At 47.9% G+C, this 18,112-nt stretch overlaps 1 protein-coding gene and 1 long non-coding RNA gene across 3 annotated transcripts in view; one reads left to right on the forward strand and one right to left on the reverse strand.

Moving 5' to 3' along the window:
• Positions 1 to 18,112, forward strand: part of LOC125499906 — a 68,681-nt gene that overhangs the window by 11,267 nt on the left and 39,302 nt on the right. The window lies entirely within an intron of this gene.
• Positions 1 to 18,112, reverse strand: part of LOC105692365 (ras-responsive element-binding protein 1) — a 39,787-nt gene that overhangs the window by 8,006 nt on the left and 13,669 nt on the right. Inside the window, exons 1-3 of one of the 2 annotated variants that reach the window (XM_012411526.3) lie at positions 8,148 to 8,879; positions 1,463 to 1,570; positions 509 to 582 (exon numbers count right to left, since the gene is read on the reverse strand). In XM_012411526.3, coding sequence (XP_012266949.2) covers positions 509 to 582; positions 1,463 to 1,514 — 126 coding nt within the window. In that variant the 5' untranslated portion in view covers positions 1,515 to 1,570; positions 8,148 to 8,879. Of the gene's footprint in view, positions 1 to 508; positions 583 to 1,462; positions 1,571 to 8,147; positions 8,880 to 18,112 lie in introns of those variants that run through there. The other variant, XM_048650062.1, reaches the window with a different exon arrangement.

Below are 18,112 nucleotides of genomic sequence, written 5' to 3' on the forward strand. Positions count from 1 at the left end.
TACTTGGCAACAAACTACCAGAACAAAAGACAGTTTTGTAAATATTTCCACGCGTCACCGATCGCTCTCCAGTGAATTATATTGAAAAAAGAATGAAAAAATGCACCGCTCCAAGATAAGAAGACATATATACGTTAAGAATGTATATCAAACAGATTCAGGTGATGGAAAAGCGAATACTCTCAAGTTGTATTTGCGATTCGGCCTCTGTCGCGAGCCTAATGGGATAGTAATCACTTTTCCTGCATCGAACGCTGTTTTTTCGATTTTTTTCTTTTTTTTTTCTTAAAGAATAATCGGAGGAACGCACGAGGCGACGAGTTTCTCTTTCATTTTGAAAATAATTACCCTCGTTCTTTTTACGCGATCGAAGATCACATCGAATATCGGTTCACATTGTAATGAGAATGGTTTTTGCTCTATTTGCGACAGAGTCAAGATTTCCGTTAGCTCGAAGCAAATAAGATGTATACAGCAGTTACAAAAGCCATATGGTTTATAAACTTACCGAAGATGATGATGATTGTGCGTCCGTTTGCGTCTCGCTATTCTGACGTTGCTCCAGTCCGCAGTCTGTGGTAACTGTAATCACAAATGCGACGATACTAAATTTATTATTTTTGTTTCTTATTCCGTATCGCGATTCGCGACAATATTGTACCAATGTTATTTCGTCTTTCATAGACGATGCGTCATAGCTAAAAGCGAGATTAACGTGCAGGTTGGGATACGATGACTGGACTTTATCCATATTGATGTATAAAAAGTTATTCTTAATCTAGAAAAATTTTATCAGTTTCAGCCTGATTCGATATAGAGAAATTATCGAGATGTTCCTCGACGAAAGAATATAGATAAGAACGGGGCACATAAATACACACGTACGCGTACGCTCGTCTGAGCCGCAACTGTCGTCTACAGTTATACTTTATACATCCGTATGTACAATGACGTATGATATACAACTCGTGTACCTATACGCACACGATAATGTAACGCGCACACTCGCGATATACGACCGGCAACGGCACAGGGACAAGACAACCGGCGACCTTACGTCAATCATAAAACTCGAAAAGCTGAGCCAGGCTCTCACAACATAAGGGGAAGGATGCTACGCGGTCACCTCGTCTCTGTAGGTGTACCTATATGTTTTCCGCCGCGACTCTTCCTCGTTCGTTCGCGTGTAATTCAGCGTTCTCGTTATATTTCTCAGTTTTACCGGTTGCAATAAATCCGCCAAATTTCACCGACTCCGCAACGCCCGTCCGCCTGTACAGACTGTGTTCAGAGTAGACGATCATTTCGTCGAGCGAACGAATCAGTTCCGTGAACTCAGCCCCGTAAGAGCAGGCCGATATATCGGTCGGGATAATAACCCGAACCTCACCGTTATTATTAGGGATGAATTTCACACGTTCCACGATCGTGGTGAGAAATTGTGATTAATCGCAGGGCTCACCTGAACGTGGGGTGGCTAGCACGGGGGCGATGGCACCTGCGAGACAGGCCATGTGTCTAGCGAGGGGGCAGCTCTTCCGCGGTCCCTTGAAATTCGCCTGTCACAAATCTGTAACGAGATAATTATCTTGTTGAAAAATAGAGAGAGAGAGAAACGAGGAAAAAAGATACGATCGATTGGAGGCGACCCGTTCGATCGACGCCTGCATATGTATTCGGAAATCACGCAATCGAGGAAATACGTTTACGTCGACGCGGCGGTCTCAGCTGATCGGGCGGAAGATGATTCAACGCGTTAGTGGTGTCAGGCGGATGGTCGATTTCGGTCGAATTCTGAAAATTCGTTTTCGTTCGCGCGTTGTACGTGCTTCGTACGGATACCCCGTATAGTCTGGATTAATGAACTCTGATACACGGATTGCATCCAAGGAAATCCCGAGCATCGCGTGTAAAACGTGTGTTGTAAAGAAAAGAAAAAAAAAAGAAAAGAATAAAAGATGCGAAGAATACATGTGACGTGTTCAGGAAGTTGGTACAGCGTGACCGGAGATGGAGAATCCAGGACAGTAACGCGAGAATCTTAAACCACATTTTATATGAAACATAAATACACGTTTCTCGCAGATCGGTTACTAATCACTGGTGCAAATAACGTCGAACGATCCGACGTACCGTACGGTTTCAGCTAGATCGCGACACGTCGCAGTCGCATATACATATACAAAAACGAATGTGAAATATACACATGCATATCGTTCGTGTGCACATCGCAAATTGTTCGACAAGTTACTCGTTACATTGAAAATCGAAGATCAGCTGTTTCAGATTTCTTGGAAACGCTCGTCACGGTTTCCTCGAAGGTACCTACCAATGTAATGTACAGCCAGCGATTGTCGCCAAGTAATACACGCTCGTGTGCAGACTCGTATTCGTTACAAGGTCTCCCCCACTTATTAATAACGTACACCGGGCAACCTAAATTTTCGTAACGTTTACCTGCACCGGTCTCTCAACGCCACGACGCCTCTCCGAGACGCTTCCAAGAGAGCCTCATTGTTCGTAGATAAATCCGTACGCCCACCGTTACGATAAACAAAAAGATAGAATCGAACGCACGTACGTGTACTAACAATAAGTTATATCTCGCGGCCGACGAAATTCCTTCGAAGATGCGGTACGAGTCGACGACGCGGGATCTCTCTCTCGACGACGTATATGCATATCCGAATCTCCGCTCTGGTCTACTTCGATTTATTGTCACCAAAAAAAAAAACGATTATTCCAATTCGTTATCATACGAGTTGATACAGATTGCGAGACTTTGGATATCTCCGTTTCTTCTCCGCGTCGAGTCGATTCGAGGGGGGAGGCGCGAGACTCCCCAATAACAGATGAATCACGCGGTCACTTGTAAAAAGATAATACTTTTATCTCGGCCACATTTTGACGGGGCGCGACGCGCAACCTGTGCAGTGCAGGTATATCGAGTGTACCGCGAGTCGCGGTATTACAACTCTCCGATGTGGGCAAAATCGTCGTCAATGGATATCAACCGCCTTAGCATCCGTAGGCGAGAAGATGAGATGCAGATGACGGAATGAAGCGGAAGAATTCCATCGCCCGAAGAACATAAGATACATTAATATGTACGCGGAAACCTATTTACCGTATACTTCGTAGTATACGTATATACGTATAGTTATACCTCCGTACAGAACTCTATAGAAATTCGACAGCGTCGCGGGTATTTTCTGGATATATATATATATATTCGATATGGTCGTCGTCGTCGTCCGGTTACGTAAACTCGAAAAAAGTCCATCGCCGCATGTCGTGGATGCTACGACGGTACGGATATATATACATATAATGTATATATATCTTTGTGTCACGTTATGTGCCGTATACTACGGGTACGACACCTGACGGCTAACAGGTTTCTGTCGACGACGTACAATGAATCGCATCGCGGTAGCTCGTACACATGTATACGTCCCGCATTTATATATATACATACGAATACACAAATCTATATTATACGCGTCCCATTATTGTGCGCCTGTATCACGCGTTTATATTATACCTGCAGCGCTTAACCTTTTCACGGGTGAAAAGTTGACCCGACTCCGCTGCACCCTTACTGCTGCGACCCGTCCGATTTCGAACCCCAAGCGAGCGCGTACAACCGGACAGGTGGAGGAGGTCGTTCCCCATTGAAATTCCGGGACGGATCGCGTTTGTGTATGCGTGTATCCTATATACCTGCCGAAAACGAGCGCACTGCACCGGGGGGGAATCCCCGGATTATAAAGAGGGCGCACGTGCGAGCGTGAAAAACTGGTTTTCATTATTTGATAAAATCCAAAGTTTCTTATACCTGCGGGGCGATTCCAAGATATATTTATACGTACGTATGTACGCGTAATTACCGTATCATGACCCACCCTGTTTGCGGTTGACCATGTTCCATATACATTCGACGCGAGGTCAGCGAACGTAAATAGTCTAATCTCAAGTGCCCCGTCGTGGCACATGTATACGATTCTAGGTACACCGTTTTTTTCTTTTCGTGGTCCATATGTACGCTTTGGGAAGATCGTGCGTTCAACTGTGTTTTCCGTAAGCGCGAATGTATCCAGGGCCGAGAAGGTCGTTTCAACAAACCGTGGACGAGTACGTAACATATAGCGAAACCTTTTTTCATAATATTCGTCGCGAGAGTTTGTTTTCGTTCTTCTAGAATACAAGATCGTCGTCGATGTGTATCGGTCGCGTTGTACGTACGTGGAGCTAGCCAGAAATCGGAAGGGCATCGTTTGAAAATAATCGGTCGCGCGGTACGCAGACGACGACCGTGTGCAGAGGAGGTGCTGGGCAAAAGTTATTTTCGAGTGAGCGGGCTACAACCGAGAGAGAGAGAGAGAGGGAGAGAGAGCCGATCGATGAAGGTCCGATCGGTCACGAGTGGGGGTGCGCGAATGAGCGGTTAGGATCGAATCGCGGATGCTGCGCTGTATCCCGTACGGACACGGAGGGGGCGTTGCCGTTTTCACGCATCCCTCGCCCCATTGGTCGAACTCGGATCTCTGCCGCTTTTATCTCCTTTTCTCTCCCCCTCTACTACCGTCCGTAACGCGTCCTCCGTTGACTCCGACTCCCACGCGCCAATAGAGCAAAGATGGCGGACTCGTAGGCTTCGCGTGTTGCGAGAGCTGCTGCCTAGGCAACCCCGGTACACTCCGCCGCCGCCGCCGCCCACCCCGAGCTTTTTTCTTCTTTTTCTTCTTCTTCTTCTGCTTTTTTTTTTCTTTTCTTTTTTTCGTTTTGCTTTTCTCTTCGTAAGAGGATTACCACCCCTACGCGCTCCCGACGACGTATCCGATGAACCGCCCTCTGCTTCATCTCGTCGTTCGCACGTCTGTAGGCGCGCCGCCGACGTTCCCCACCCCTGCAGCGGGGTATACCCGGTTACAGATCGATTTATTTACTCCGTTGTACAGTAGTCAAAACGGATGCACTTCTCGCGTATACCGCCGAGTATATCGCCTATGGATACGGCGCACGTGAAGCCTTAACGATAAAATGTGTTCAGCTGTACCAGATAAGTATGAGTTCCATAGGGTATAACACCTATACTTTGTTTTTTTCGGTTTTCAGCCGGCCCAGATGTACATTCGTGTCTGCTCTCGGGTGTTACTCGTACATCCGACGTAACGTATGTTCACGGAGGAATCGAATAACCGATGTTGCGAGATAAATGGAAAAACCATAACGTCCGATCGACGTGAAACGGTGTTAGATATCAGCTCGCAGTTTATTATAGGAAGGCGAGTTCGCGTTGGCGCTTACCTACCATCGATCCTTAGAAAAATTCACCGCGTCGACAGAATAATGGGGGGGGGGGGGGGGGGGGGGCCAGATTACGGGCGTATTAAAGCCCACGTTGACCCTTGATACGATTATACGGAGACGTGAGTGTATAACTATACGACGATCTCCCCTAAATATGTCCTTAGAAAATCAGAAAACTTTAAATTCTTTCTTTTGTACAATGCATTTTTCGAGGACTCAAGTATGCATATCCACCCCCAAAGTCACGCAGATTCGACATCATCACCATCGACGTAAACATCCGCGTTGAGAGACCTTGGAAATTCGTCGTAAGCGCAAATTTCTCGGGATCATATGTGGTACGTGTGCGGGTACCCGTGGATGTGGGGAACGCGGACATTAATCGCGGGGGAGGACTTAATGGTACGGACTTACGTGGCGGAGGTGATGTGCAGGGGGTTTCTGCATCATAGGCGGGGAAAGCGCGCGCGTCTCTCACGTTGATCGTGTACTCGTATTGTATATACTGTACGTATATATATATATATATGTATATGTAATCCACGCGTTGTACGTACGAACGAACGGCGGAGCGCGGTGTTTGAAGTCGAGGTTGCCGAGGCAACGCCGTTCCGTATTAGGAGTGATCTATAGTATACCTGTATATACCGCGTGGGGAACAGGGGGTGGACGACGGAGGACGTGCAGGTGGTGGTGGTGGCGCGAGTTCGTACCTATATATATATAGGTATATACATAGCGAGGTATATAACGAGGCATAGGGGAGAAAGCCCGAGGGTGGTGCAACCTGGTTCCATATAAAGCCAACTTCACACCGAATCCGCACTCCCGACCCCGTCCCCGTTCCCATTCCGATTCCCTACACCACCGCCGCTACACCACCCCCGCCTCTTCTACCCCCGATCTCTATCGAAGATAGCGCGGATTACGTGGCCCAACCGGATACAACCGCATGTCGTCCCTTGTATTGTCCGTTAATCCCGTCCCTCGAAATCGAAATCGAGATCCGTCGATCCGTACGCGATCACATACATGTGAAACGCGAAGGCTATACCGCAGCTACACGTTGCGGGAATTGAAAATACTCGCAGGATGCAGTCGATCGAACCGAGGGATGCAGTTTGGAAATTTCTAGAGTCGATTTCCGAGGGGGGGGCGGGGGTGTATTGGGAGGGTTGAAATTGATCACCGTGAACTTGGTGTATCGTAAATACACGGTCTCGTTTCTATACAGTTTTCATTCCGTCACGAACGTACAATATGATATACTTAGGATTTAATAGGGTGTTATGACACATCGAGAGGTGCAGGTCTGCATCAGCGTGGCGCCCGCAGGGCGCGGACAGGGGTTGCTCCCGGGGCCACGCCCTGTTTCGAAATTATCGAGGGGAGAAGCGCGGGTACGGCGGTCGCGAATCGTGGTATAATATAAGATAAGTATATAGTAACTCCGCCGAGTAAATGAATCGAACGACGCGATCCCGGGAAAAAAAACATCATCGCGGGTGACGGATGCGGAAACGGGGAAAGCGGCTTCGACTACGGCGTGAAATACGAGATGACGACGACGAGTATCCGGGTGAAGAACAATAATCGAGGGAAAGCGAAATGAAAATTGAAAAGAAAGAAGAAGAGGAGGAGGAGAAGAGGAAAACGTAAGACCGGGAGCTCTCGCGACGCCATACACACAGCGGCACACCGCCTGCGGTCTGACGAAAATATTTCAAAATTGTTCAGATAATAGTCGACACAAAAGGTCCTTATCTGACTTAGTTCGACTCCGCCGGGGCTACTGTTTGCTCCCTTTTTGAATAACCGTTAGGAGATTACGATTCGGACACGTCATACGAAAGAGACCTTGTCTTCTAACTTCGTTTTCTGTCTCCCGCGCTCGTCAACCCGCGACTTACACACCACATTATCGTACATACCTAGAGACCCGCACACACGAACGCCGTACGTTGAAAACCTACACGCATATCATCCGTTGGTGTTTATACTTCGCGTCGTTATAGCGCGAACGAGAAGTCGGAATAAAAACATGTCGCGCGTGCAGACGATGCTGAGAATGAAAACATCCCCGGTGGGATCCGTCCGGAGATGCGCGTCGTCGTCGTCGTCGTCGTCGACGCGTTACGTCGCGGCGCAGGGAAATCGGCGATTACGCGATTATAATCGGTAAGAATAACTGAAAATTGTTTTCCTTCTTCGCTACACTGGAAACTGCAGTACTGCAGATACGGGGAGTCGGCTTCGATGTACGTATTCTCGCTTCCGATCCGCCGTCAAACCGTGGTCAGATTCATCGTATACGATCTCGTTAGACCGGAGCGAGAAGATTATATATCGCCTCGATCGCGAGATAAGATCGGGGGATCGCGAGGGGTGGATAACGTGGATTTATGAATTAAACGAAGCAAAGACGATCCGGAGTCGGAGCAGCAGCCAGCGGAACGTATATCGACGATCGTGAGCCTCGGTTGTTGTGATTGAGTTATCGATCACCGCGACGTTATCGCGGTTGAGAGGAGAGAAAAAAAAAAAAAAACAGAAAAAAAACAGAAAAAAAACGTCAGAATAAAATGCCCGTCCGCACACGTCAGCGCGCGGAGAGGAGATAACGCCGGTGTATTTATTGGGAAATGTAACCGCCCGACGAGGAGAGTTTTCGAACGAAGTCGATTACGGATTTTATCTGTGGGGATCGTTCGAAGAACGTTCCCCCCCGAAAAATTGATATTTTATTGTCTGACGCGCGATCGACGCGCGTTTATGAAAATTTTCGAGCAGCGTCGACGAAACAATCGGAGAAATAAGATCGTTGCGATCGTTACCTTTCTTTGAATAATCCATAGTAATGCCGGACGATCCGTTGATCGAGGGAAATCCCAAGACCATTAAAATCCTGCACCGGAATATAACTTGGCACTTTCTTATATATCGTTCACACTTGTGTTACCGGAGTCGCACTGATCGCCGTCTCGCTTTTTTTTTTTTAAAAATAAATCAAACTATGCATAACGAGACGATAGTTTTGCGCACCAATGATTCATTAGTCACTTTCTTGCGTACACGCAGAGACGCGATGTCGAATATTAAATCGCGAACAAAAAATTACACTCGGTACACGATCGACCAGTCGATGAAAATTTTCAAACTCCTGCAACTCGTACAGTTCGAAAAAGCGAAACTTATTAATTTTCGATATACCTCGTAATTGTATCTCGTTCTCAGAGCACATAAAACACCCACCGACGTTTGTTAATATTCTTCTGCGTTACGTTGAATATCAACATCGTCGTCGTTATATCGCGCGCGATCGTTTCGGAAACTGAGCGAAAATCAATAACAACGTTAAAACCGAAGGAACGAAAGAGAACGAAAGAAAAAAATAAACGAGAAAGCAACGATCGTATCCTCGTGTGATTATATTCCGTTCTCAAATTTTGTGTACGTATATATATTTATATTTATATATATGTATACGTGTATACGTATTGTTTTTTTTTGACTAGCGAACGCACGTGTCAGCGGGCCCGTGTCCCGGAGAGGAGTGACTCTTGGCTCTCGTAGAATTTCTCTCAACCTGTGCCAGAGTGGCTCATCTCTCTCTGTCTTCGTCGCGCCCGTTGCCCGCCGTCCCCAGTGATCCCCACCACCTCGGTATCTCGCTCGCGTCCTTCTTCTGCTCTCCGTTACCACCGACGTTTCGCTCCCCCTCCTTCCGACTCCCCTCGCCGTTACCGATCCCCCCCCCCACCAATTCGAGCGTCGAACGGACTCCGCCGTTCCGTGGCACACGGGACGACGTCGCTACGACGACGTCGTCGTCGGGACGGGACGGGAGGGGAGGGGCGGGGAGGGGCGGGGTGGGGGGGAGCGGCAGGAGCTCGCCTCCGAAAGGGGGGATGTGGGGGTGCTCGTTTCTTCCCCTTCGCACCCCTGGCGATGCTTTACGTGTCTGTCGCTCCGGCGATCGACCAGCGACCCCCGTTCCGCCGCCCCTCCTATTTTTCACGGATCGCTGGTACCGCTCTGGAAAGCGCCGATGGAAACTACGGAGAAACGCGAAGATATATCGTTGCGTCCCCCCCCCCCCCCGGGTATTTTCCCGTTTTCAGCGACCGGCCCCGCTCCACGTCGCTGAGATACGGCCGAGGCCACCTTTAAAGGGATTCGGGGACGCGCGTATTTTCTCTTTTTGCAGCTTCAGCCGATCTTCGTTTTTTTTCGTGCATAGGATATACGTATGGGAGAAAAAGTGCCGCTGCAGCCACGATGCTGTATATGTATACCTTACGCTGCAGCGGTACTGGGAGATGCAGCACCGCGGCGATGACGATGATCTTGCTTCGCGGATAGCTGACGACGCGTGTTATTTAAGACGGTATACATATATACGCCAACTCTGATTCGGACTAACGAAGCACGGTTACGCGGCTACGATGTATTTACTGCAGCCGATGCAGATAAATTCTGCACAGAAGTTTCTCTAGCGTGCGGTCAGGATGTAGCCAGTATGGAAACGTGGACGGATTTTTCATTCTGGAAATCTGCAGGCTAATGAATTTTACTGGAAATCGAATCAGGACTTTCTTTGTTATAAAAACCGATGATCCGATTTTTTCGATCATCCTTATATATCGTCCCACGCCGTGGACTCGCGTTGTACGAGAAGAAAGTGAAGCTTACGTATGCGATGAAAAATTTTATGTGGATTAAATTTGTTGGTAATTGCGGTTATTTCGTTTCGTCAGAGCTTCGGGAGTCCGAAATCGGGATAACGGTGGAAAGATTAATGCGAGTAATCTGACCTACGCGACTTATCTGGAGGAGAAAATTTCCCGGAAAGGAAAAATACGGAGATTAAATTCACATTTTCTGCGGACCTTCCTCGTGTAAAATGCCAAAGGAATTACTTAATATATATACATAGATGTGGTTTTAGGTGTATAGGGGGGGGGGGGGGGGGGGGGGACCGGTAATGGGCGGATTGTGAAGAAAACCTTGACTCCTTCCTCCGTTTTCTAGCGACACTGATTTCCGACTTATTTCGTACAATATCCTACCCGAATATTAATATTTTTTTGCGAACAGAATTTGAAAGAGTTTCATCGCTGCGGCCTCGAATCCTCGTCTCGTACGGATACGTTTCAACGGTGACGCTATACGCTGCCTTCGAAGCATTCGGCGCCACACATGCGAGCCGGCATTGGTTCCAGATTTCTTATCGTCAAATTCCAATAAATCGGATTAGAAAAGAAAATATATGCACACGTCGCCGTATATAGGATGTATGTGTAACGCGTGACGTCGCATGCGTCAATATCACCACGATGTGTAAGATAAGTCGGACTTTATCTCGTCGCTGGTACCTGTATACGTGTCTATATCTGACGAGAAAATTTGCGAGCAGTCTAGAGATTACGTTATAGCTGAATGACGTGAACTTGGCTATTTGCTTTTTTAGAGCCAATGCGAAAATGCCGTCGTATATACGCTGATAAAACTGCAATAGCGTCAGATGCGTCTGCTTGGTTTGAAAATTCGATTTCTTCGCAAAATATTTGCGCTCAGTATGTGATATTCCCGTACATATTTTTCCGTCGTCGAATGTATTTTCGAAAAACTAGCGTCGGATGAGGAAACTCGGCACTATGCATTTGCTCCGTTACGACGTCACATCGCATCCGGAGTAGGAAAAAAGGCCTCACCAGAGAAAATTGATATCGCAGCCCTTCGACGCCGATATGGAAAAAATGAAATGGGACTCTGTATAATCGAAAAACGACGCTCGATCGGCAACTCATTATTATGTGTTATGTCGTCGGGTTCGGGGAAATGCGAGGGACGGGATTGGATGTTGTGCAGAGGACGTCAATTTTTGACGTACACCCAACCCGTAATAATAACAATAATAATAATAATAATATACAGCGAAGCGAGTATCGCCCCAGGTGTGTCGATGCCGGAGCTTCTGGAATTGTCTAGATTCCCGGTATTTTATTCTTCCACAGGTGTGGGCAGGCCAGCATCGAATCACTAATTACACTTAAACTTACCGTTGACTTACCCCCACTCGGTTACCCCAGCCGGCTATAACGTACCGCGTGCGGCTCAGCCCCCTCGGGCTACCCCTGCTCCCGCCGCACCGACGTAGCCCCGCGCGCTGTAAACATATTTGGGATTCCCCGATTCCGACGGCCGAGAAACGCAGAAGTCATCTCCAACCGAGTTTCCTAAGAACAATAGCCTTGGGAAAGTCACGGATGGACTATGAGCCCCGTACGTATACCGGTCATATATGCGGTGCGGCCCGCGGGTCCGATTCCCCAGGTATATGCTAATTCCTCTACCTGAAATTCACGCGTTATTAATTCAGAGTCATCCGAGGCTGCGACGGTGCGACGTATTCTCCCGTGTACGAGATTCGCCCATGGACCACCGACGGACGCCCTTCGGACAGAGGAGGACGACGACGACGACGACGATGGCCATCGCATGACGTTACACGGGGGGCTCCCTGCGACGGACTGTTGTGCATAATTAGGATTGTCCTCCTTTTTTTTTTCTCTCAACATCCTTTCTCCGGACCGAAAGTCAGTTGGATTTTAACCGTTGGAGATTCTCTACCTGAGCAATCGGCGAGCGAGGCTATTGTGAGATCGTTTTTTTTAATTCTTCTTCTTTTTTTTAGATTCTGCTCGTACGTTTGTTACACGTCGAAATCGATCTATATAGACGAATTTGACGAGGTAAACGACACTTCGTCGTTTCGACGTACGGAATATCGGAATATTCCACCACGCGACGTTGTTCGGCGAGGATCTTTGCCTGACCTACTGATTTATGAACAATATCGGGCTACCTGGAATCCGGTGAAATTAATTTAACGCTTCAGAAAACCCGAGTCACTTACGTATAGTCCTGAAATTTTCTCAATTCGAATCAACGTTCCCCGATACATCTCGCCGCGACGATATCGAGCGATCGGGTGATTTTCAAAATATTATCTCAAATTTCGGGATTTCGTAGGTGTCCAGGTGCCTTTTCCCCGTAGATTTTGGAATCCCATTAAGGCGTCGCGGGACCTTCGTATTTCCCCTCTTCTCTATTTTGCCCCACCCCTCTAAAACCCCGTCGTCTAGTCGACGCATGCAGCACCGCTTTTCCTATATCCATTCCTCGGCTCCTCTCACCGTTGGACTTTCTTTTACGACAACTTAACTTAACAACACGATTGCGGATTAAAACGGACCTTTGTACCTATAAAGGCTGACTTGTGTTCAACGAGGGCCTCGAGAGTCGAACGAAAGGAGGACCCCGCTGTACCCGGTCAGAACTATCGGTAATCTCTTTTATTGCGGGCAGACCATAACGAAACAAGGTCCAGGGAAAAATAAAAGACCCCTCGCCGAGTAGGACAATGGGGGACAACTTCGGCAAATTGCAGCTTTTCTGCCCTGTTGGGAGTTCTCGACTCTCGCCAGCTCCGCGGAGCTCCGGAGTTCAGGAAACAAATTTGATTTTTATCCTCCCCCAAATATCCTCCATACTTACGACTGCAGTTGTGTAGGTTTTTGGGAAAACTGCGAAAGTCTAAGCCAACTTTTGAGATGTCGTTTTCGTTTCCACAATTGTACGAAGTCCGTCGCTACACGTATACTTTTGGCTAAATTCATCCGAAGAATAATCGGCGATACCGATAATCTCGGGGATTTGAAAAATCTCGTCGATTTCGTAACGATGACACTTATGCGGTGGTATAGACGCCACTGAAATTTTTCGGGCTTTCGACGCCCGCCGATCCTATCTATCTATATCTATCTATCCATATACTTCTGCTGTTTCTGCGGGATGGTCTTCCGGCTAGACTCGACTATACGGATAATTACTTTACTAAGAACGATTATGCAGTCGTTAATTACACCGAGTGCAATTGTATAAAATTATCCTCAAAGAAACGGCAGTCAACCTTGAGGTACATATCTACCTACGATATATTACCGGGTCTGCAGGGGGGGTGGAAGGGGGGGTTCGTGACGCCATCGACGGTCCTCGAGACGAGACTCCCGGTTCAATTAGTACTGATCTCTAAATCTTCGAATTTCAAAACGTTAATTGCTCGAGATTATCTCCAAATTACGGCGGTGGGTAGTATAGGTGGAAGAGAACCGAAATGAAAAATGATGAGTAGTGAAATTTGTAAGGCCGGTTAAAAATACGCATAGCTTTAGGTTAGGATCGTGTTTCGAAAAATATATAACAATATAGAAGAAATGTAAAGAATATTTTCTGGTACACCGCGTTATTACCTCGTTATTAACAGTCGTAACGTTAATGATTAAATGATAATTATCGGTCGTTACAGTCTAAAGCAGACAGTGGGTATATAATTATTGCAACCAAGATAAGTTACACGTGTATATTTATATATATACACCTACCGCAAAAATCCCCCCTCTGTTCCATCGAGCGAGTTACGCCGGTGACTTGAAAAATTTACATCAATGACAATGTCGTATCATTTCCTTATCAAACGTTCGAGCGAAGTTTAGCGTTTTATATTCATATATATATATATATATATGTATACTCGAAACTATGGCGATGGTTCTGATGCGCGAAGAATTATCTGCCAGAGTCAAGTTCCCGATGTATACGTATACATACGCAATAAGGTATATACCTACGACCGTCGTACACGTCTATATTGTATAATTATCATAATTTTGAACATCACTGCATTATCGCAAGTACGTCAAGTAAAAACGCAACACATTCGTTCGTTATCGAAGTTGTCGTCTGCAAGAAAACAACGTTTCGCGGATAATCGGTCGGCCATATTTATTCCCATTCAATCCTTCGCCTCCAAACGGACGGATCGTCGGTTCCCTCCGTGATCTCGTCGGGACGTATCCATCGGCGTAAGAGAGAAGTGAAATCACCAGCCCGTTCCCCTAGGATTCCTCGAAGCGACCCCCTGGGGCTGTTTGCCCTATTATGGCCAAAACTGTTTATTTGGGGAATAATAGCGGGCAATGAATACCGTGTAAATGGTGTCCTGTGCGGGGCTCCTAAGCCCATCGGTGGTCGTCGTTCGGCTGCGCACAGCCCGCGCGGTTGTCGAGGCGCGGTAAGTTTCGTGTACCTTAATGTGTTGACGGTTTTTGAGAGTCAGGTCACTTAGTACCTTTTCAATTCGTCTCGACGGGGGTCGCGGGGTGACTCGGTACCTCCTCCTCCAACCGGGTAGGGGAGGGTGGGGGTGAAGTTTGACGGATCCATCGCCTTCCGAAGAAGGACAGCAGGCGTGCAGCGGTGGAAACGAGATCGAAAAATGAACAATGAACAACGACGACAATTTCCGAGGGCACTCGAAACGGGGGAATAATTTCGAGTCGATGTTCCACAGGTACACGTATTGCGTATAGTTGTATTAAGGGCGCGTCACGCCGCTCGCGATGCTGCTGTGTAAATAATACTCGGGAGAGTTTCTCGGTGATAACCGTTGAGCGATTAGATCGAGGCTGTTTGCCTCCTCGCCTATGTTTGAACTGTGTGTTCGTCATTGGTCCATCCGGCCGTCGGTTGGTCCAAAGTTTTTCGGTACAGATAAAGACGCGCATCGCCTATATGTATATTCGTTACATCGTAATACACACCAGGCTTTCGTATCCCTCTATATAGTTATATAGTCGCGACAATTTTCGGGGTTTCGCGATCGCCGTATATATACATATAAAGCCGCTAATTTTCGATTCTCGCATATATATAAATACGGGATGTAATACGACGTGTATCGGTCGGTCGAAGGCGCTTTGATTACCTGGAGACAAATCGATCTGGATTTTCTCAGATTTCAAAGGCCCTCGTGTATATCGATCACCGGCACTTTGTGCCAAAAAATATATACACATATATATAACAGCCGCGAGTATCGCGTTACGCGCAAAGGATCTAAAACGGGGATGTTACCTCCATACACCCGGAGACTAAGTAAGAAAACTTTAAGGTTTCGGATTTTAGCTACCGGCTTATCCGCTCGACGTCGTTTCGCGCGACCCACCCCCGCCCACCCCCCGCACGTCACGTATCCTCTTTATAATTCACCTCCGAACGGGATACGGAACGTCAAAAAATCGAAGCTTAATTTCGATCGCCGCCTAATTTCCCGGAGGATCCCTGCAAGATTCAATTTATTCGAACGGCCGTCTCAGCCGGTCTCGCTCACCCGCCCCTTATCCCGAAGTGTCGCGATAAACGTACGTTAAAAGCGCACGATGTACACGTGACACCGCAGCTCCCGGAGTCGACGAACGGTCATCTTCCTCAGGAGCATCAGACTTCCGACGAATGCAGATACGAGGCGAACGAGTGTGCGCGTAACGTGCAGTGTTTCTGTATACACCGACGTCGATTCCGTCTCTTCTCTCCCCCTCACACGTACACGCGTATGCATACAAACGTGCGAGTTAACGTCCAGGTTCTGAATTACGCAAGGTGTTGCGTGTGCGTGAAACACAGCAGCAGCGGCAACAGCAGCAACAGCAGCAGCTATAATAACGATACAGCGTTCCTCGATGACGGTCGCGTCCGACGTTTATTTCATCCGCGTCACACTCGCTCGTATACACGCCTCGTACGTACGGGTCGAGCGCGCTTACAATACCTCGAAAACGAGTCGCAGGTCTCTCCAGTTTTCCTTTCTCGCTATCAGCTGTCCCTCCGACTCGGGCGTAGTGAGCTTATAACCGACGTCTAACCGAACGTACGAGGCGTCGCGTCGATGCTCGTTGAATTTCTTACCAACACGACCGAGAGAGAGAGAGCTTTGTGGCGAGATATACTCGAAGTGCTCGCGCGGGGTGGCGGACGGGGGGCCACCGGGGGGGAGGCAGATAGATGGCATTACGAATCTTGCATACAAAACAGACGAACGCCGCTAACTGGGCGCAGGGATTTCAGCGGTGTACTGTGTAGCGTCTTCGTATGTAGGTACGTACCCTGCACTCACACGTGCATAGGGGAATTTAGGCTATCGCGTTTACACTTCGCACTTGTGGTCGTATACCTACCTACTTGAAAATATATTTATATATATGTATGTATGTATGTACGGACGCATTTTCGTTTCGATTTATTTTTTCCCCTTCGTCTTCTCCTTTCTTTCTTTCTTTCTTTCTTTCCTTTTCCTATGGGGTTACATATCTGCCCGCTATAAGGACTCATACAATATGTATATCGCACGCTTTCTTGATGCTGAGGTTTATCCGCTCGTATCTGCCAGCGGTATATATAAATGCGATACGCGTTAGCGTCTGTAATTTCTACAGATAAACGTACACACGCGCGCGTACGTAATATCGCGTGCGTGTGTATACAACGCGTGTTATTTTATCTAACAATTCGCAAGTATCAAAATTTTCCCAAATTACAATGAAATTTTTCATTCGTATGAGATGGTCGATTTTCAGGTGGCATATTTTATTGTCTGCATCAGCTGTCGAAGGTACCTATAATTTTTGTAGTCGAGGTGCACGCGCCCACCTGTTTAATTAAATTCTTAGCGGATCATCTCCGGTCCCTCGCGTTGATCGCGCGAGTTTGACGCCCGCCGTATGTCGACGTTCGGAATTACTTTGTTTGATCTTCGGAGAGCGTATATAGGGATGAGCGCTGTGCCGTTGCTCCCTATAGGTATACAGTCGCGGGGCGTTCGTCCTCGAAAACGTTGCAACCTCGCGACGAGATGTACAAAAGTCGAAACAGATGTCCCTCCGTCGTACCTACGTATACCGCAGCGGCGGTACTTATACCTGAGATGCAGTTTCCCGGCCGTCCGGACCCACGAGGTAACGATTATGTATTATATCCTCGTCGAGACGCGCGGGGAGGAACGAGAAACTTCCGCAGGCAATCATCGCGAAGACGAATAACACGATCTGCCCATCGCGACACGCCAGACGCCGGAGATTTTATCTGCCGGCTGCAGCATTGCGGGGTCTCGACTTTCGTCGATATTGTGCGGGAAAATTTGAGCGGAGGATGGAAAATGTATCTAAGCGAGAAGTCGGAGATCTCCGACGATATTCGATGTTTGAAAATCTCGTTTTCGTGGAGGCGTTTACGTAGTTGACACCCGTATAGCTCATTCGTAATCAAGCCGCGCGCTCCTCTCTCTAAGATTGGGACGAAAGAGATGAAAGACAGTTTGGAAACACGAAGAGCATAAAGAAACGCGTTTATCTATACACGCTCTCCCCGTAGGACATCGACACGCGCAAGCTTCCGACAATGCGTACAAGAAGAACACGGACGATACACGTCGGACGCGACGTCACGCACACCGCGATATCGCGCTCGGTGCGACGATGCACAGCAGACGGATGGAGAGATACACACCTATACGCCGCACGCGGTTTTGTGTACGAGTTATACCGTGTAACCCATACAAAGACGAAAAAAACAAAAAGAGGGGTATCCGAATGGCTGTGGGATAGTCGACGAGGAGTCAGGGACGTTGGGAGGCTGCGCGTCCGTGCGACTGACGTGGGAGACAGGTAGCGTACTTCCGGTCGGTGAGCCATTGTGCAGCCCGTCGGGATGTGATATTGTTATGTATGATGCTGTTGCTCCTGGTGGTACCTGGCGTTGGCTTCTTTCAGTCGCGCTGCCTCCCCTCGCCCTCCTCGCCCTCCCTCCCTCTCCCCCGTCGCTCTTCCTCGTCTTCCTCTCTCCCTCTCGCCACCCCCCCACCCGTGTTCGGGCGAGTTACCGCGCGTGGGTGAGTCTTCCT

The sequence above is a fragment of the Athalia rosae genome, chromosome 2 (genome assembly GCF_917208135.1).
Source record: "Athalia rosae chromosome 2, iyAthRosa1.1, whole genome shotgun sequence".
Taxonomy (NCBI): Eukaryota; Metazoa; Arthropoda; class Insecta; order Hymenoptera; family Athaliidae; genus Athalia; species Athalia rosae.